The sequence below is a fragment of the Candoia aspera genome, chromosome 1 (assembly GCF_035149785.1).
Source record: "Candoia aspera isolate rCanAsp1 chromosome 1, rCanAsp1.hap2, whole genome shotgun sequence".
Classification (NCBI taxonomy): Eukaryota; Metazoa; Chordata; class Lepidosauria; order Squamata; family Boidae; genus Candoia; species Candoia aspera.
The window spans coordinates 243,901,189-243,922,610 of record NC_086153.1 but is presented as its reverse complement, the minus strand read 5'-3'; the positions used below and the strand labels follow the sequence as shown (position 1 = coordinate 243,922,610).

The window sequence follows — 21,422 nt, the reverse complement described above, 5'->3', positions numbered from 1 at the left end:
TTGAAAGATAAGAACTAGCCCAGCTGAAAAGACTGGTCCATACCTTTAACTATTTTAAACAGCTTGGTCATGAGGACCTTGGGAAGGCCTCTCCCCTATGAATCCTTCCAGCTAGACAGTCTTCCCCAGGGGAAAGGCAGTCTGTTTGTAGCCCCAGTTGAGTACATACTTCTTCCTGGGGGATTTTGTATTTGTTGACCTTTATTTTGACAGATTAGGTATCTATTTCAATTGATCTTGGGAAACTGAAATGAACTGACAGATCAAGCATTTAAGCACTATTTTGCTATGTTGGCCTCTTCATTTTGTCCGGTATTGATATTTGCAAATTTCTACAATACATTTAATGAATATGGCACATAAAAAACAATAAACATTATGTCACAGTAGCACTCCTTCTGTTGTTGTCCTGAGATGGTTCCCTGGATTGACTAACAATACTAAAGTAATATCAAAGCAAATCACAGTTGACAATACTGAATTGTCACAGCTGCTGCATGCTTAATTATATTGTCCATGTAGACTGACAGAAATTGTATCTTGATAGACACACAGCTATTTCTATTTGCATAAACCACATGAGCAATGCAGAAAGCATAAGGCTTACATTTTTAAAAAAAATTCTCCTGAATCAACAAATATGTTGTTCAGTTGGCAGGCAAACTTAATTGTGGATGCTTCACTTTATGGTCATCTAATCACGTGCCTGCATGAAGCTACAGGTCACTGGAATGTCTGCTTCAACTTCATAGCTACTACTTGGAAAGTTAACACTGTGCTGACCAATCACTGTACCTTCAAAAGTACCACTTACGGAAGCATCTGAAGCATTCACATTTACGCAGCAAACTGATTTTCACCTTGAAACACCAAGAACTACTGAATCATTTTTAAAGGAGTTTTGCAGTGTAGGAATTGAGTTACAAAAATGCATAATGCTAAAATCTGAAGGCAAAACAAACAAAAAAATTGTACTATCCATACCCAAACCTGTAAATCACATAATAGTGGCAGACTATGTGGCTTATGTAATGAAGAATATTTTAAAGTTTTAGAGTACCTTATATGTGGTTCCATAGACATAACTACTTCCATGGGCACTAAGATTATACTTGTTCATTACAATAATTGTTCATTGCAAGTAGATTATTAAGCATCATAAAAATGGACATTAAGGAAAAGGTCTATCATAATTCTGCCAACAATTCTGCTGGAAAGGATCTTTTTGCTGGCTTAATAACACACAATTTATGTGTGTTATTAACTAGACAACAATTCATATTCCTGGCAGAACACACAACAGAAGTGATTCTGATTTGATTCTGTACACCTAGTTGACAGCGCCTGAGGTAACAGGATTAGAGCATGATCTGTATTAGTTAGGGAACACATACAATAATATTCTTCTTGCAGTTTAAGATCACTGCTTTTCATTTTCCTATCAAACAAAAAGTAATCATTTTAAGAACATTGTCTGACAAAAAGCTCAGCACGTAGTGAAAAGAAACAGAATTTAATGGATTGTACAGAGCTGAATGGGCTGTTTGAATTGAGATTATGAATTAAAGCTATATCTTAAGGCTTCTAAAATGAAAAAATAGTTTTTTTCTAAATTTTATTTAGAGCCTTCTGTTTACCTCTATCTTAAAAACATTGTAATAAACTATTCCAGTTTGGGTTTTTTTGGGGGGGGCGGTTGCTGCGAAACATACATGATTAAAAATATATTATTTAGCTGGTAAATTCCATTAAGTTCTTAGAATGTGTAAGTATTGAAAGGTTCTACTTCTCTAGGCAAAAGAAAAGGCTGCTAAAATAGCCTAAGTTGATTCTATAACTTAATTTTTTGTTTCTGTACTCAGTTCACTTTTAAATACAGTTTTAGAGAAAGGCATGAATTATAACTATTTGTCTCTCTCTTTGGAAGGATTGATTTGTTGAGGATGAAAGAAGTGTTGCTGTCTAAGTGAACCAGCACTGAAACTTTTATGACTGTATTTACAGAAAATAAAATTTTCTATGGAAAGTTTTCTGGCAATCTGTGAGATCATTGCAGAGTCCAGGTACCTCCATAATGTGGTCCCTACATAGGTTCAACAATGAGATGGGCAGTGATATAAATTTAATAATAATAATAATACCAATACCAGACTTCCAGTGGGGAGACAGACTTCCGGTGGGGACATGGTGGACTAAACAGCTGTGCCCGCGGGCAGAACTGACAATGCGGCAGTTTTTTCGGGCTCAGGCAGGTTTTTCCGGAAGCCCAGGAGTGTTTTTCCGGAAAAAGGAAAACATCTTGAATCGCCCATAAGATCGCAAACAGCATTCTTGTTTGACTGGTACGAGCTAGCTGGGAGGCTGGGACATCACCATTTCCGAGCTGCACTGCCATGAGTACTGATGGCGAGCTGGAAGGGGCCTCTATCCAGGGGGGAAAACGCATGCGTAGTACTGAGGAATTAAGCAGCCATTCAAAGAGACACAGAGCAGACCCGCCTTAACTTTTGGGGTTTATCTGTCTGGGTTTTTCCCACACTTCTTCAGTTTGTTAGGATTCTGTTTTATGTAGCAGTAATAAACACTAGAGATCTACTCCTCGTCTCAGTGTGATTTCTGACTGTTAGGACATGCACTGTAGCCTTAAAGGGACACTAAGGCCACCCATCCCATTTCTAAATCACCCAATTTATATTTCTTTTAAGTATGCGTACCCTAAGAGAGACTTTCTACAGCAAGGAGAAGCGAGTTCTCTTGGTGCTTATCGTTATTTTTGGGATCAACTTTTTAAAAAAATTCTTTTTAAGTTTTGGACATTGTTTTCCATCCAAACATTAGGAGGATTGACAGTAAATAATTGTCTCCCTGTTATTATTTTTGTACTAAATTCAAAGATACTAGCATTTTCCTACACGTTGAACTGGCTGTTTTGAATTTTCAGTTTTCTGCTTCTACTTTCCCTGGGGAACTGTCTGCATATCTCACTTTTGCTTATGTAAACACATTTTGGAATTCTTTCATATCTTTGACTTTTGCTGGTTAAGCTTCTAGGGGACGCCATAATCTACTGCTTGAGACATGAAGGATTCTAAACAGAGTTTATCTGACTGCCAACAAGTTTTAAACAGATTCTTTCTGATTCCTACCAAGTTTTTATGCAAGGCATTCAGGACATTGTGGAAAATATGAGGTCTAAAATGTGTCATCTAGTTGGGGATGTCATGGATGAAACTGAGGAATTTAACAGTGACAGAAATGTCTCTTCTAATAGTGAGATCGGGACTTCTGTTAAAATGCTAGATGAAGTTCTGATAGTCTAGTTGAAGAATTAAAGGGAGAGATTGAGTTGCAAGCCATAAGTGAAACTGATCTTCCAATGGAATGCCATGGAAAAGAAGGGGTTATTATGTATGGGAGGTCTCCTGAAGAGAAGTCAGAGTTTTTGAGGGGGGCAGTTGGGCTGTTTGATTTTTTTTTTTTTTTAAGAAAAAAGCTCTGTGTGCATTGTGGGGATATGTAAATGCTCTGGTTTATTTTGAAGTGGGATAAAGATTTAAGAATATTTATCTGGATTGCTTTTAGGGTTTGGCTGATTTCATTTATCTTTAATGATTTGGATTAAGATGATTAAGGTATAATAAAAAATAATAAACGTTTGGTTTTGGGTTTAATATGATTAAGATTATTAAAATGGTTGTATTATCAAGTACAATGGCAGACAATTTATATGTTTTTTAATTTGATCTTTATTATAATAGACAGGAATGTATAGAACAGTAGTAGGAAGGAAATAAATAAATGTCATCTTTGGGGGGGGAGTTGATTAGGAGGTTTATATTTTTTTTTGTTTTAATAAAAGGGGAGGGAGCAACTGTATTTAGTGATTTTTATAACATGCCAAGGGAATGATTTATAGAAATAATGTGATTTTGGTTTAATATAGAGTAAGGGAGTATGGAAAATTTTTGTATATCCTTGCTGTTAAAAGTTGGAAGTCACCTCTTTTTGTAATTTTGAAAAATTTTCTCTTGTATTTCTCTACTTTTTCAGTTTTTTCTTTTTTTTCTTTGTAGTTTTTTTTGTTTTTCTGTAGCTTTTATCTTTGCTTGAAACTTAAAATTCTTATAAAAAAATACCAATACCAGTCACACCAAAGATCTTATAGAGATGATCTATAATGTCTAACCTGCTCAGGAATCTGTTAAAAATAATGAAATGGTACAAATACTAAGGTTGTTGTAAAGCAGGTACATTTAGGAAGACTTTTAATAGCTAACAAAAGCAGATCAGAAATGCCTATTGACAAAGTATGTTGCAATAAATTACCAGTAGGCAGTTGGGTAGAATGACTCATAATTCTAACTGTTTTACAAAGAGCTTGATAGCCTTATATTACATGTACTCTTTCTAAGATGTCTATCAATATTATTAAAGCCTTCTTCAACCTAGAGCTCTGTAAATATGTTGGGTCTATAACGTCTGGATCCCAAGCTGTACACCTAGAACAATGTTCTGCTTATCTGAATGGAAATTAGAAAGAACATCATCAACATGATAATGAAAAGAATATTGCTAAATATTTTATTTAATTGTCTATGAGTAACCCTTGTTTTATATCTTACCTTTAGAGTAATAAGCCTTAACCGGTAATCATCTGCTTGTATGACTCTGTTAACTGTAATTTCAATTCCTTCATAGGTAATCTGCTCTTCTGGCCAGTATTCTGTACATTTCTAGGCAAAAATTAAATCATAGATATAAAGGCAGGAGTCTGCAAAAAGTAAATGTGCTGTATTAAGCTTAAGAAAAGTACAGTATACAGTATACATTTGAATTACTGCAGAATGTTTTCAGAGGTCAGTTATGCTATAAGTAAAAGCATTAACTGATGTAAAGTGGTGTTTTGCCTGAGTCAGAATGTTTGGCTCTCTCCCTCCTGCTTCCCATAAAATATATAATTTTCAATAGTTTTCTTGGTTTAAGAACTGCATAAATGAGAAAATCCCACCACATGCACATTCAATTTTCTCATGTCATTATTACAGTGACAAAAGAAACCAGTTTTCTATTTCAAACCAAGTTTCAGTTCAGATTTGATCAACTGAATGATGATGACAAGATTAGATTCAAATGTAAGATTCAGGGTTCAAAGGCAACAACATTAAATTTAGACCCATTTGAGACTATAATAGAGAAGCATCAATATGCCTGAAGCCATTTAATTTTTGGCAGAATGAAAATAGCAGGGATAGAACCTTTACAGGAACCCTTTAAAAAAAAACTGAAACAAATTTATGTTATCACTGTCATGTACATAATACAAAATGATATAAAGACATAATTTTATGGACAATTCAGAATTGCCCAAGAGCACATGAAGTACAGTATATTAGACCCAACAAAGAAAGCTCAAACAAACAAATAGCAGAGAAGGAAATAGAGGATTAAAATACATGAGAGAGTGGAACAAATGAGAGATGGGACAAGAAAGATCTGAAAAACTGCAGATAGACCAGAGAGAATTGAATATAAATTATACCAAGGGCCAAAAAATAGAGAATCAAAGAAGGATAAAAGGTTATGCAGTTGGAGAAAGGTAAAAGATTTGACATCCCCCCAAAACACAAAAAAGCAAAACTGATTTATAAAAAGTTGTAGGATAAATCTGAATCCTTCTCACCCCTTCAAATGAATCTTGTTAAGCAAATTCTGCGGGGAGGTGAGGCACAAAGAGCATGCAATGCTTCCCCAAGTGTTCTGACAGGCAGAACCTATGGTAGTAGTAGAAGAAATTGACCAGCTATTCATACCAATATACCCCTCCCTCACCTGTGTCCATATGTAGAACAAACATTGCAAATAATGAGGCTCTGCAAAGCCAGAAGCAACAGAAAGTCCACCAAACCTCCAAATCAACTTCAGACTTTTCCAAAGCAATGTGAAGGCCCCTGATCTAATCAGGCACCTCAAGTTGCGTCAGCACTTCAGCTTGAAAATTCCGTTTGGCTGAATATCCTTTCAATAAAATCATCTCTTTGAGGCTGATCCCTTCTTTTAAGCATAGCTTAAAATTCTAAAAGCCATGCTTTCCCTACTTAAAATATTAATGCAATATTTTATTTAAATTTTATTTAATGTGGTATTTCCCTACTTAAAATATTAACATAAAAATGTTGTTTGACAGTGGACAAATGCAGTTGTGGAATAGGTAGTCTCCAGCGGATGGGAGGACAGAACTGAAAATTCAGCAGAAGAAATAGTTGGCATTACATGACAATAGCATTTCCCATCTGCCTGTCTCATTCTGCACCAGCTGCAGTTTTCAAGTCATCTTCAAAAGCAGCCCCATGTAGGGCACATTACAGTTCTCAAGATGAATGGTAATGAGGGCATTAATAACTATTTCCAGAGCTACATGGTCCATGAAGCTATAGGAGGTATCTGGGTATCTGTGAGGTCTAATCTGGTACATTTGTGCTATATCCATGTGTGTATCTGTTTCTGTTCTTTCCTCATGTTGCATCAGTGTCTGTGTGCAGCAAGATGCATAGGATAGGCTGCTCATATGCTGCCCTGGGCCAAGTGACCAGGAGGGAGAGGGCTTAGAATGGAATATGATGATAAATAAATAAATACATAAATAAAACATTCAGCAACCATCCAAGCCACTGCTCAATTGCATCTCCCAGAGGAGTGGATTAGGGGATTTTTTCCCTGCACAGCCCCCAGACAGGTCTGGCCCATTTTAAACAAAATCTATGTTTTCTTTGCTTCTCCTGCCATACCAACTTCAGCCCCATTCTGTTCTGTGTTGAAGAATTATCCTGCTGATGAACAGACAGAATCCCAAGTCTTTCTTGGGTGTGTGTGCGTTGGGGTGGGGTGTGGGGAGAACACACACCATCAGATGTGCTAGTAGCTATCTATAGTTCAGTCTTGGAGGAGCTGAAATGAAGTAAGAACACCCACACATTTCCGTGGGCTGTCTGTCAATTCACATTAGATTTTACAAGAGTGCTACAGTACTGAAGCCTTAATCCTTGCATTATTAGAATTGATGTATATAGTGCGAACACAAATATTCTTCTTGTAGTCTACATTTATATTTGAGTCACAACACAATTTAATCGTATCCTTTTTTAATAGAAAAATTGTGAAATGTCCCAGAGTTTTGAACAATAATGAATGACTTCATTAAGCCATGTCTCTTAGGTAAAGCACAAGTGTGTGCAGGGATCTCCAAATGTGTAATATTTCCATTTCCTTTGTAATAACCCTATAGCTCTACAGCTATAAATTAAGATGAATAGAATGAAAATATGGCAGTTGACCCAAAGCTTTCTAGATTGGTAAGAGCTGATGTACGCTACTTTTCTACATGATTGGTCAAATATTTGCCAACTAAACTTTAGTTTTCTCAAAGCAGTCCTCATGAGCCATCTTAAGAGTCTGATGCTCAAGATTCTTACGGTTCAATTGGAAAAGTCAGCAAGGAGAGCATTCAATGTATACACTAGGTTGCTAACCTAGAACCAAACAGGTGTTCAGCAAGTGAAATCAAGGGCCACCAAATTTGCTGGCAGGGTACTCTGTTGGTAGGGCTTAACATGGCACTAGGCCATCACTGCTCATGTACCCTTCAAAGTTCCTTTCTAGAAAAACTAACTGCTGACATAGCTCTACCGCAATCCCATTCTGATCAGCATTGATCCTTGTAGCTGAAGCACTAGCAGGACAAGAATCACATTTCCCTAATGACAAAATTAAATGTTGAGAAAATACAATATCCACGTGCAACAGAAACATTTTCAGAAGGGAGGTTTTAGTCCAAAACAAGAATAGGAAATATACTTTGGGAGAGGCTCAAGTATGTATTTTTTGTTCATCAAACCTTTATACTATATTCCAACCTTACCTTGGCTACAGTGCTGATGTTACTTACAAATAAAACTAGTTTTATGAATGGAATAACGTTTTATTCAGGAATACACTGGAGGCGCAAAACAGGATAGAAAATATAAAATAGAGATTCAGCATTACCTCATTCATCTCTTCTATATTGGTAATCATGACAATGATTGGAGAATGCTCCTGCCATACCATTCTCCAGAAATCACTGACAGTATTAACTATGGGTCCCTGAGTAGCAATGTACACCTTTTCTTCTCCTCTATAGCCCTAGCAAACAAACAAACAAGGTTCATGAGTGCTGAAACGTACGTATATCTCAGTCCTCCAGTTTTCACTCAGAAGCTGTTTAGTAAATTAGAAAGAAATATGCTCACACTCATTTTTCACATGCAGTGATACAAATAACCTAAGCACAAGAGGCACAACTCTGATTTATACAAGAAGCAATGGTTGCTATGGCAATAGGAGCAATTTATGCTATGCAAGATGTATCATTAAGCCAAAATTCATTTGGTAGGGCTTCATCTGGCATCCCATTTTGGGGACTTGCTGGATTCTAAAGGTTATGGTAGAGACAGCAAAGATGACTGTCATTCACCGTTAGATACTGCTAGCAAGCCATACTTTAAATCACTGCATGCATATTTTACAACTCTGAGATTTAAGTATGTGTTTCTATCAGCCCTTCTGTTGGAAGGGCTAAAATGGTAGTCAGTGGAATTCTATAACTATTCAAAAATAATTGAGGCCCAGCAAAACCACTTATACAGAAAACTCTGTGGAACAGCCAGTCTTACCCTGATGTAATTAGCATTAATGTAAGAACTAAGGGGATCATCTTGATCATCTGAGGTAAGGCACACTCTGCTGTGAGGATCTGGAAAATGGAAAGCAACAATGACGAGTTATAGATTGGAAGAAAAAAAAAGTTTCTCTCTCTTCTAGCGTGAATTGCACAAAAATATTAGACAACGTACCCTCGATCTGGAATTCTGGGATATGGCCAAATGTTTGATTTGAAGAACAGAACAGCGACCCTGATGGTTCTCGCTGAAGATCTACCTAATCCAGAATTCTCCTTCCCACTGTGGCAATCCAGGTGTCCCATAAAAGCCCTTCATTGCTTTTGCTCACCCACAGCTAATATTCAGTGGGATACAGCCTTAGGGTTGTATTTAGATAGTATTACTAGTACCTGTTAAGAGACCTACCATAAACTTCTAATTCCCTTTTGAAACCATTGAAGTCCACAGCTTTTACCACATTTTGTGGCAGTGAACAACCTATAGCAGTGCTGGAGAAGCGGAGTGCTGCCACACTTTTCACAATCCACTATGCTTTCTTACGGCAGAACTGAGCATTATTATTGTTGCACGTAGTCTGGTCCGCATACCAGGGCAGAAGCAGAGATCTACTATAATTCTATAGGATTTAATATTGTGCTGCTCCTGAGCAGTAAACCTATTTTTGAGCCCTCTGAAATCAACCATTTTCATATGGTTAGGGTGGAATTTTTGAGACAAAAGGCTTAAAAGAAATTACCCACAACAAATCTGTAAATCTGCAAAAGAAATATACATTAGCTGAATTAAAGACTATTATCATTTCTCTCACTAACTGCAATTAACTGTAGTGTTGCAAGCAACTGATCATTAAGTTAAGTGCCTATTTACCTTTCAGTTCTAGCTGGAATGAACATTTGTTTTAGACAACTTTAGATATTTTATTTTATTTTATTTATTTTCAGAACAACATATCCTGTTTTGTGGGCAACTTTTCTATTTGAGAACTGTTTTTAAGAATGGTGTTGCAACAGTAAAGTGACTGAAAATGTGCTACAGAAATAAAATACAGCAAATCCTCATAAATATATGCCAGCCTTTTCCAACTCAGGACCTTCCAGTTATGAAGGAACAGACCTGAAAGGCACCAGACTGGGAAAGCCACTAGACAAATCATGTTATCTCCTTTACTCATATTTTAGTTAAATCATTCTTGTTTTATAAAGAACATCACTATAGGGCACCATTACCATCTACCCTAGCTCCCAATTATGATTAAGCATAAATTGAATGGAGGTGTCTCCATTAAATTCTTCATCTGTATATAAGCTGGGGGAGAAAAGAGGAAAATAAACAGCAAAATCATCATCATTATCATCTGTTAGTTAAGGGTGAACCACTTCATACCAAACCTTTCTGATGCTTCAGTTTTTGGTTTGCAAATGAGTCACAAAGGAACTCTACGTATCAAATAAATTTAGAAAGTGAACCCATTGTATTAAAGGTAGAAAGTCACAAGTTTTGCACACAAATAGTTCAATCTCTGGTTACTCTAGGCTCTTGGGTAACTCTTCTGTTGCTGCTACATTTCATTCTCACACATATCCTTTCCCACATGTACAAAAGAGGACACCAGAAGAGGAACAAGGCAATGGAACACAGTAGCCATTACTGGAGGAAAGTATCTCATGCTTTTCTATCAAGTAGACAGCCTTCCCACCCACCTTCCCTGTTTACTGTGAAACTGATCAAAGCCTGGCTGGTTACAGCATTTAAGAAGAGTAGAGGACCTATTTCCTTTCTTATTCCTGTGAATAGCAAAGTAGTTCATTCATCTCTAGGATAAAATGACTTTTGAAAAATTCTGTAAAATTACAGCAGACTATCCCAACTGGGTACCTTCCAAATAAAGAAGATTTCTGAGCTGGTTAAAGATCCTGGGAATTAGTTTAATATCACTGGTGAAGACCAGATTGAAGAGAGCTGATTCTATAGAGCTTTTTTCCCCCCTTCAACTTCCACACTGGAATTTAGAGGAAAATGAAACTTTTGGATATAAGATTCTTCCTTACTCTCATTCTTCAATCTAGCTCAGGGCTATCTATACTAATATTTTCCATCAATGGCTGATTTTTTTCACCCTGTTAATAGCTGAATTTTGGGAGGATGAGTCTATCAGGAATGCCATAGCTGCAAAGCCAAAACTTGCAGTGGGTGGCACAGCCAACCTTTGCAGACTCTCTTTTCTTATTTCTATCTCCTCCCTCATTCTGGCATCCCTTTCAGTCTCTCCTCTCTGCAAGTCTAGTCTCTTTTTCTTTCATTCCCTTCACTCTTTGGCATCCCTCCTCTCTTTTTGCTACCCCCTTCCATCTTTTGCTCATACTTCCATTTTGCCTAAGGTGAAACATATTCCTGCCTGAGGTATTAAAATTTGGGTAAAGGACACTGCTGACTCTAGGATCACGGGTTACTTACATGTGGGCTACAGATTTTGCAAGCATCTGCAAGATTTTAGACTCAAATCCTTCCTAACCCTCTCTAGACATGCTAGGGATTGAATGCAATATCTTCCACTGTAAAGTATATACTTGACTTCTGAATTACATCCTTTCTATCACTGAATTGTATCTTTTTACAAAGTACATCCATTGGCCTGTTCAGACAGATTGAATGTTTCAGTGCACAAATGTATTTCAAATCAGAAGAAAAACACATTTCAGGAAGCATTTTTAACAGTTAATATAATTTTAGTCCATTTTGTTAAAACAACAACCAGAACAAATTATTGAGAGCAAATAAATAGTAAAATACAAACATCCAACATAACATTTTAACCATAATTTTCCATATCAGGAAACAACAACCTTTTTATGCCTCATAATGTGATCTCACACAATAACCTGGATGCTGCCAAAACAGAAATTCTAAAAGTTAATCAAAATTGCACAAAATTGTAAAATCTCAGAAGATTTTGACCAATTTACCTCTCAAGATCTTACAAGTCCTTAAGGAAACTGACATTACACAAAATTCAATTTGGGAGATTCATAGTTACTGCCTAGTACTGCATTGCTGACCCTAAACCATATTCTTTTGGGAATTTTGTGAACAGCCCAGAAATGCTTCTGCAACTCAGTGATCTTGCCTGACATTTGGAAACAGCTATCATAACCCGCAAGCAAATCCCATCAAGTTTAAAACTCTTTGCAAATTCACAAACAAATAAATTAACACACAGTTCAAACTGCTTCTATACTAAAAACTGGATTACTATGTGCTTACTTGGGAGAATTGTTTTGTAGCGATTCTTTCGGACCAAACCTGGAATGTCATATTCCTTTGGATCAACAAAGTTCATTGGGATTTCCTGTTCAAAGATACATCATAAAAATTATTAAGATTATTAATTCCATTAAATGTTGAACAGGAATTATTAGCAACAAGAAATTCACTCCAAGACATAATAAGGTCCTAATAGCTTTTAACTTAAAAAGTGATTATGGGTGGATTGTGTGGATTTTTTAAAAAAGAATATTATAATCCTTGTGAGAACGGATTCAATCAATAATCCCCAGTATGAACTAATGTTGGAATAATATGCTATGGAGCTCACAAATAGGCACTGTGACAAGATTTGTTTTGGACTCTAAACTAACAAAACATTCTGACTGCTTATGAAACCTCTGTTTGATGAATTGAAATCAACAATCCAAAGCTTTGCTTCCCTGCTGACTATAATTGGGTGTCAACACTATCTATAGTTGCTTTGTTGTTTGGTTTTTGTTTTTGTTTTGTCTTTGCAATTTTTCTAGGAGGGGAAGGAGAGAAGGCAGTGGCAGTATTTACTCAACTTTCTTGGAGAGGGCTGCTGATGCCTTCTGAGAAAGGAACACTCACCCATTTGATAACAAGCTCCTAATTGCCAACAAAGGAGAATTAATAGTCAATGTCATAATGAAGTAACAGGAGGTTGGACTTGGCATTAGAGTAGGAATAGCAGCAGCACAGTATGAGGGAAGACCAGGAACAGAAAGCCATATCCTAGTTAGTCCCAAATAATCTGGAATTAAGCATATAAGAAGTTCAAGGTTTGAACCTGGTGGAAGAATTGGGTATTTCTTCCCTGTTGTCATTCGTCTGTATCTAGCCTATTATTACCTTATGGAGATCATACTGCATGATACATTTTTCCAGCAACTCGTTTCTATTTGCTGTTGTCAACTTTGGGACTCAGAGGAGCCAGTGAGTTGGAGTGTGTGTGCGGTGTTTAAGAGGCTGCCAACTCAAATGGTAAAGGAAGTGTGATGGAGCTGTGAGATATATTTAATGCCATTTTTTATTTTACTTTAGTATGAATGGGATTAAACTATAATATTGTGTTTTCATTTGATTTTTTTAAATTTATATTCTATAATTTCTCCAGGAAGAAAGGACAGCTTACATTGGGGCTCTCCCTTTATTTTATCATAACATTCCTGGGTAGCACACTGCACTGAGAGAGAGTGAATTTCCATGGCTGAGTCTTGCTATGAGCCTGAGTCTAATATTTGTTCTACTAACATTTGTTCTACTTGCACTTTCTAAGAATTTAGTTGGTCACTGGATAACCCTATAAGGGCTCAAACTATAAAGTTAGTCCTCTGTTAAAGATTTAAAAAAAAACCCTATACTTCTGGCTTATCAAATAAATCTTACGTTAATTTTATGAACGTCATTACTCAAGATAAGGCCAAGGGGAAGGCAAGTCATCAAAAGCACCACTATACAAGTAAAACGGATGAATTTATTTTAGTTAGATGACTGTATGATATTTATAAATGAGTGTATATGTTTTGATGACGCTGAAGTCCCATCTGGTGATAATACAAATGAGGCTGGAAACCACTGTGGTACAGAAACCAGCAACATTTCAGAAAGAACAGGTGCAAGAATATGGAGCTATTTTTTCTGTGCAATTGATCATCTCTAAGTCACAGAGACTTTAATACTTCAACCTTTATGGATGGATGATACTATATTCAGAGAATATATTAAAATTATATACTGTAGAACAGTTTTTTTTTCCCAACCTGAGTAAATTCCAGATTTGTATACTTCAGCTCCCAGGATTCTCCAGCCACCATGGTCATGCCTAAGAACTACCGTAGTTGGAAACACTGTACTACAGTGTTTCTTAACCTTGGCAACTTCAAGCTGTGTGGCTGGGAAATTCTGGGAACTGAAGTCCACACAGCTTGAAGTTGCCAAGGCTGAGAAACACTGCTGTAGTAGGACACACACATCCCCGTTCAGGGATGGGGAATAGAGGTAGAACAAAAAGCAAATATAGTGAAATTAAACATAGGAAACTACATTACCAGGAAATCTTCAGCCACTTTTTCTAGCCTTCAAGTCACCTTTCCATTCTTTCAGAACTTACTATATTCCCCCATTCTTCAACAAATAAATAAAAATCTGATTCTGAGAGATGAAAATGCTGAATGTTGTTGTAGAGGCTTCTTGTTGTTGTATATTTATGAAATACAGAAAGGAATGTTTGCTTCTGCTTCCTTTTAGAGCTGTTTCACATTACCAAGCTCATGTCTCCTAAATTTGTTCATGGTTCCTCCCTATTGATGATGAAAGGAGGACAGGCCATAGCTGAGAGATACATATTTGAAACATTCAAAATATAGGGACTGATTTAAGCAGCAAGTTAAAAGTGCATGCTGAATACTGTCCTAAAAGGAAGGTTGTTTCCAAAATCTAAGTTCAGGGCACCAGAAACATCTGTTCCAACCAGATTTATCCCAAGGCTTAATGGAATTACTAAAAACTTTTAAGATGGTTTTGTTCTAAATTATTGAAGATAATTTTACTGAAGATTACTATACTTTTCTTCAGTTCACTGCCTTTGTATACAAATGTAAGAAATCATATTTATTTTAATCAACATGGACAGATGTAAATTAGGCCAATCCTTCATCCAGGTAGAACTGTTTTGCATGCCATAACAAATACTTTTACAATTTGTTTGTATTTTTGGATACGTGTGTAATCTGGCAGGATATTTATTGACAAATGAGTCAGATATATTAAACTACAATTTCCAAAATTCCCTTTTGGCCAGGTCTGTTAACTAGCATTGTGAAAACTCTAATTTAACTGAAGTGCTGCAGTATGGGCAATACTGCCATAAACTCTTCTATAGAAAAAAGGTACATCAAAATACTTACAAAAAATTCTGCCTGGAGAACAAAAGAATCTAAAGCTTTCTGGTGCAGCTCCTCCTCTCTGAGAATATTTGATGCTGTCTGGAGATATTCTTGAGCTGACTGGTCCCTTGGAGACATGATATAACCAAAGCCTTGTTCAGAACAGCCTGGAGTACACATGTCCAGTGTGAGCGAAACATTTGAACCTCGCCTGGACATACAGAGGAAACTGTTAATGGCTATGAAACAAATCAGCATGAATCTCACACTTTCCCTATTTGTTTGGGGCAACCTATTGTCCAATGGCTGCTTGAAATTCAGCCTAAGATCTAGATAACACGAAAAATTCAAGATATAGCTTCATACATCTTTTCAGCCTTCTAGATGTACTGTATTGTATTACATTTCCCTTCACATACATCCAGCCAATAAGGTACAACCAGACTGGCTGGGAACTGTAGTCAAATACATCTAGTGGTCACCAAAAAGTATACAGGTAGTCCTCAGTTAATGACCATAATTGGGACCAGAAATTCTGTCATTAAGCAACTTGGTTGTAAAGTGAGAAATCACATGACCCCGCCGACTTACAATGGCAGTTCCAGTTGCAGTTATTAAGTGAATCATGTGCGGTTATTAAGCACAATGTCACATGACTGTGACCTGCAACTTTCTGCCAGCTTCCCCACTGATTTTGCTTGTTGGAAGCTGACAGTGAAGGTAGCAAATAGCGATGATGTGAGTGCGGGATGCTGTGACTATCGTAATTGTGCACTGGTTGCCAAGCACCTGAATCGTGATCATGTGACTGCGGGGATGCTGTGACAGCTGCAACTTCAAGGACCCATTGTAAGTCTCCTTGTTCAGTGCCATTGTAACTTCAAACAGTCACTGAACAAGTGGCCGCTAAGCAAGGACTACCTGTATTACATTATCCTTCTGACTGGAGAATGCTGAAATAATAGGGAGTTTGATGCAACTAGAAAAATGTTGTAGCTAAAACAAATACTTTGATTTGATAAACAAACAAGATTAATCTAATGCTATGTTGACTAGCATTTATGAGAATGGGGATCCACACACCTGGAGGGCAGATCAGGGAAAGCTTATTTACATATTATTTTATATATTTATTTATCTATCAAAATTTTAACACCACCCATCTCCCCCCACAAGGATGCACATTGTAGAAGAATGTCAGTTATTGACACCTTAATAATTTACATAATTTATCTCAAAATTTTGTCTAAGGCTTTAAATCTACAAGCAGAATTACCGTTTTTCCCTTTTCTAAGATTTCTTTGAGCTGATCTGCCTTGAAGATTAGGGACTGTAATGGTATGTAAGAAAGACCTTGAGAAACAAGGTGAAGAGATGCTGCCTAGGGAATGGTCAGATAAGAGAGGGCATAGCTCACACCTGCATAATGGGAAGAGAAATATTTCAGACTTGCAAGATTGATGTCAGCCTTACCAGGCAGACCAGACCAGACAGGAAACACGACCAGATGAGCTAATTTGACTTTACTGTAAGGCTGCATTAACAGAGTCTGAAAGTACAGATCTCCTGCCATCTCCTTTACAGTCTGAGAAGTTAGGGAGGGTCCCTTCTGAGCCTCTTTCTCTGCCCATTATGCAGCTGAGGGCTGTGCCCTCTCTTATCTGACCATTCCCTAGGCAGCATCTGTTTACCCCATCTCCCAAGGTCTTTCTCACATACCATTACAGAGACACAGAGGCCTAGAAGATGATAACCCTCCCTAAGCCTTTTCCTGGATCATCCATCTCATCAAGAAAACAGAGGTATGAGTGCAATATGCGCTGCTTTTTCTACTGCATTCCCAAGAAGGTAACTGTAAGGTCTGGAGTGGCAGAGGAATGACTATAATATCTGAGAAAGTCAGTGTGAGGATAGGGTTAAATAATCCTCCCAAAACACATATTCTTGCTTTCAAAGCAATCTTTTGTTGCCACTAATTATCAAAACAACCCAAAACCTGCAGGAACAGTATCAGTGGCAAATCAACTCTATGAATAAGGAATGGATCATTTTCTTCCAGGCTAGATTTACTTTTGTTCAATAGCCAGAAAATTCAACACTTTAACAAGATTAATACAGTTATAGAAATCCGTAACAGGGTTTCATAGAGTATATTCATAAATATTAATGGGAGATTAATTAATTATTGAGCTGATGGGGGGATGCTTTTTAGGAAAGAAAATACATGTAGTTGGCCCAATTTACGGTGATTGATTCATCATGCCTAAGCTTTCCCTGCCTGTGACCATCTGCTTGCATTTCTTTACATGCTACCTTACCTTTCCTGCAGCCCTACAGATTTAACTGTGAGAGTTGCTGGATCTGTTTCTACTTTTATATCCATCACACAGTCAAAAACTGGTGACTCTGGTACAGGATCTAAATCAAGGAAGTCATCATCATTTTTGTCTTCTGTCCATTCAGAATAAGTGAACGATGGTTGGCGGCTTACAGACTGTCGTCTGTCCTCTTGGAGGGGAAATGGGGGATCTGGAGGTGCTTTCACAAGACGCCAAACCTATAGGAAAATAAACTATACTGCATTTAATGCTTTCTGGATAGAAAGCCAATGGATTGTGTTGAAGAGAACAGGAAAATGCTTTGCAGTGGCTCTGTATATCACAAGAGAAATGTCTGTTATATTTTTGCACCCAATGTGGAAAGCTTTATGCCTAGTGGTTTCTCAGAACAATCACCACTGAATACAGTGGAGACCCAGGAAAATATGTAGAGATGCTTACGCTTATTTTATATAGTGATCCACTGTCATGAGTTGCACAATCACCACATAAGATCTAGGGCACCAGCAGGAACCGTTCTTGGATTCTGAGAACAATTTTCCCCCAATGAGATGAAGGTTGCCTGAAAGAGGGCTTCCTGGTGGCCTATTCCATTTTTTATCTCTGATAAACTGGCTTTTATATTATTTCAAAAATCTGCAAAGACCAGTAGAACCAAAAAGGAGCAAAGGGCTAAAGAAATATGTGTGTAAGCATCTTATTTATTTATTTATTTAATTTTTATCCTGCCTTTATTATTTTTATAAATAACTCAAGGCAGCGAACATACCTAATACTCCTTCCTCCTCCTATTTTCCCCACAACAACCACCCTGTGAGGTGAGCAGGGGTGAAAGAGAGTGACTGGCCCAAGGTCACCCAGCCAGCTTTCATGCCTAAGGTGGGACTAGAACTCAGTCTCCTGGTTTCTAGCCCAGCACCTTAACCACTAGACCAAACTGGCTCATCTTGCAAGAAATGTAACATTCAAACAACTTGCAATTCTGTCAAGAATTATTCTGTCTCCATCCAAAACCTGGCATCAAGGACAAGACTCTGTTTAATAAGGAAAAAGGATAAGGATAGGCAGACCTTGGAAAAATTATTGCCATCTTTCAAAGATGTGCATGAACTCCCTTGACCTCTTTTTGTGTGGGTCCATGCTGCCCTGCTGACTTTTCCCCACAGCTCAGCAGGCTGCTGGGTAGAGGAAGATATGTCACTGCTTCCTGAATGCTGATACCCATGTTCCATTTCCTCTTTTTTATTTATATAAAAATCACTCTGCATTAAAAAAATATGTACTACTGTACCCTTAGTTTGAGAGAAAAAGATCAGCTCCCTATTTCCTGGCCACAGGTTTGTTTTTTTTCTGATTTCATTATCAAGTTTTTTCTTCTTTTTAGGCATCCATTCACATTATTATTATTATTATTATTATTATTATTATTATTATTATTATTATTATTATTATTATTCCCCTGGAATTTCTTTCAAAAGCTGAATGGGGATATTTTGCTTATATGCTCAGAATCATATTTAACACTCAGCTCCATCTAGTAAAGAGAAATGAAAAGTAAATAGAATTGTACTTGGGATATACACTGAAGGTGAACTCTGCGATAAATGCTTATCAGCTTTAATTCAGTGGTCCCCTACCCTAACAATTTGGCAGTGGTCATCGGGGAAGTATTGGGGATTCTGTGAGTAATCTCTCCCTTCCCCTAAAGTGTGCTTTGGAAGAATTCATAGCTGTTAAAGGGCGTTCAGGCTCTACTGTAAATACTTCCTAACCCTTCACGATAATGCAGTCCTTCCCGATTTGATGCTAAATGAAGTGAATGCTATTGCAACAAGGAAGCAATTACATGACCAAATTAACACTCAGATTTATTGTAAACAATGACCTCATTTAACTTAGTACCATATTCTATTTCTTACATGTGACTCTGGATATACAGCAGACACACGGTACGGCCATAAGAAACCAGCAGTCATTATGTATACCCACAGCTTCTCCCTTTTACACCTTATATAATTGCTCTGCACAGTAACTGGGCCACTGAAATCAGTGAAGAATTATACTGTATTACATTTGTAGTTACTACAAAAACAGCCTAATTGTGAATGTCTTGTAGAAAAACATTCTATTTATTATCCCGCCATTGTTTAGATCTAGATTAAAAGTTGCCTTGATTTTTATTGCTTTTCCTAAAGTTTACCTACAAAAATGTTTTTGGTGAGAACCAATATTACTCAGAGGGAAATTATTTCTCTGATGTAGTTATTACTGTTTTTAACATATAAAGCACTTTTAACTCCCTAACACTTTTGTGATGTTTATCATTGTTAAATGTGAATCCTTTCAGAACATAATCTGACACAGGTGGAATTGTTTTTATAAGGAAGCCTTCTTCCTCTTTGATGATGTCTTAAATTAAGTATAACACATAAATATGTTTTAAAAAGCAAAACTAAAGTAATCTGTAGTTGGCTTAACTTTTAGCATTCCTAAAACTCAGGTTGTAATTTTATTCATATAAACTTAATGAAAAAAACCCTTGCACTTGGTGGAACAACTTTTGGCAATGCTGTCAATCTAGCTTTAATCATGAGCCTCCTTGAATTCATTTTATGTAGTTAATGATGGTGAGCCTGGTAGGGTGGAGCATAGACAGGGGGAGGCTGCAAGAAAGGAGGGAGCAGAGTTAGGAATTGGGTAGCCATTCCCCAAACACTGGTTTCTTGGGGCATCCACAGCAGATAAGATGTTATTAAGTTGCAATATTCTCTGGGCAATTTAAGAAAATATATTGCCTTGCATATTGTGGAATTCTCAAGAAAATTGAGAGGAATGGGAGTTTTGTTACTTGAAATATAAGGGAGCTTCACAAATTCTACATACTGACTTCCAGTGGGAATATGGCCAACTGAGCAGCTGTGTTCATGGGCTCTGCGGACAGAACTGGCATCGTGACAGGGTTTTTTTTGGGCTCAGGCTGGTTTCTCCTGAAGCCCAGGAGCTTTTTCTGGAGTAAAGAAAATGCTTGGAATCGACCCATTTTTCCTCTGCATGGTGACTTACAGCCTGAGAATCACAAACAGCATTTGCACCGATTGGGTAAGAGCCACTGGAAGGCCAGGATGTCCTCATTTCCAAGCTGCGCTGCAGCCTTAAAGAGACACTAAGTCGAGCCACCCCATTTCTAAATCACCCAAGTTATATTTTTTTAAGTTTATATACCCCAAGAGAGGCTTTCTACAGCAAGGAGAAGCGATCTCTCTTGGTGCCTATCATTGTTTCTGCATTAATTTTTAAATCTTTTTAAGCTTTGGCTTGTTTTCCCATTTAAAGATTAAGGAGGACTGAGAATAAATCATTGCCTCCCTGCTATTATTTTTGTATTGAACTTGAAGGATTTAATTTTTTCCTACACATTGAATCTGCTGTTTTGTATCTTCAGCTTTCTGTTCCCACTTTCCCTGGCAGCTGCTTGTTAGCGTACTTTCTGTTGTGTCAACATCTTTCGGAAATCTTCTATTAACTCATTAACTCCTATTTCTGCTAGTCAAGTATCTAGGGGGGCGCGCCATAATCTACTGCCTGAAACATGGAGGATCTCAAGGAGACTTTCTCAGAGTTTTGTTCTGAGCTTAAGCAGATTCTCTCTGATTCCTGTCAAGTTATTTTGCAAGATATTCAGGACATTGTGGAAAATATAAGTTTTAAAATCAGCTTTAAAATGTGTCATCTGGCTGAAGATGTTGTGGAAGAAGCTGAAGTTTTTACTACTGACGGAGAGATTGAAGCCTTCAATGAAATGCCAGGCGATGAATATATTCAGGTGCTGAAGGGGTTAAAGCGACAGTCTGAGTTGCAAATTACAAATGGTGTTGTTTTTCTGATGGAATCTTATGGGAAAGAAGAGGCTGTGCTCTGTGGGAGGGTTTTTGCTGAGAAGTCTGAGTTCCTAAGGGGGGCAGTTGGGCTGTTTGATTTCTGTATGAAAAATGCCTTGTGTGTATTTTGAAGATATGTAAATCCTTTGGTATATTTCAAAGTGGGGTAAAGAATTAAGAAGGTTTACCTGGACTGATTTTTAGGCTTGTATGATTCCATTTTTTTTCCTTTTCTGTAGTTTTTAACTTTGCTTTAAACTCAATAAAATTCTTGTAAAAAACAAATTCTACATACTCAATATTGGAAATATAGAA

General features: G+C 37.2%; 1 protein-coding gene across 1 annotated transcript in view; it reads right to left on the bottom strand.

The window, feature by feature from the left end:
- Positions 1-21,422, bottom strand: part of PTPN5 (protein tyrosine phosphatase non-receptor type 5) — a 67,945-nt gene that overhangs the window by 23,213 nt on the left and 23,310 nt on the right. The window contains exons 5-10 of the mRNA XM_063289369.1: positions 17,209-17,447; positions 14,912-15,101; positions 11,979-12,063; positions 8,709-8,788; positions 8,041-8,178; positions 4,623-4,733 (exon numbers count right to left, since the gene is read on the bottom strand). Coding sequence (XP_063145439.1) covers positions 4,623-4,733; positions 8,041-8,178; positions 8,709-8,788; positions 11,979-12,063; positions 14,912-15,101; positions 17,209-17,447 — 843 coding nt within the window. The remainder of the gene's footprint in view (positions 1-4,622; positions 4,734-8,040; positions 8,179-8,708; positions 8,789-11,978; positions 12,064-14,911; positions 15,102-17,208; positions 17,448-21,422) is intronic.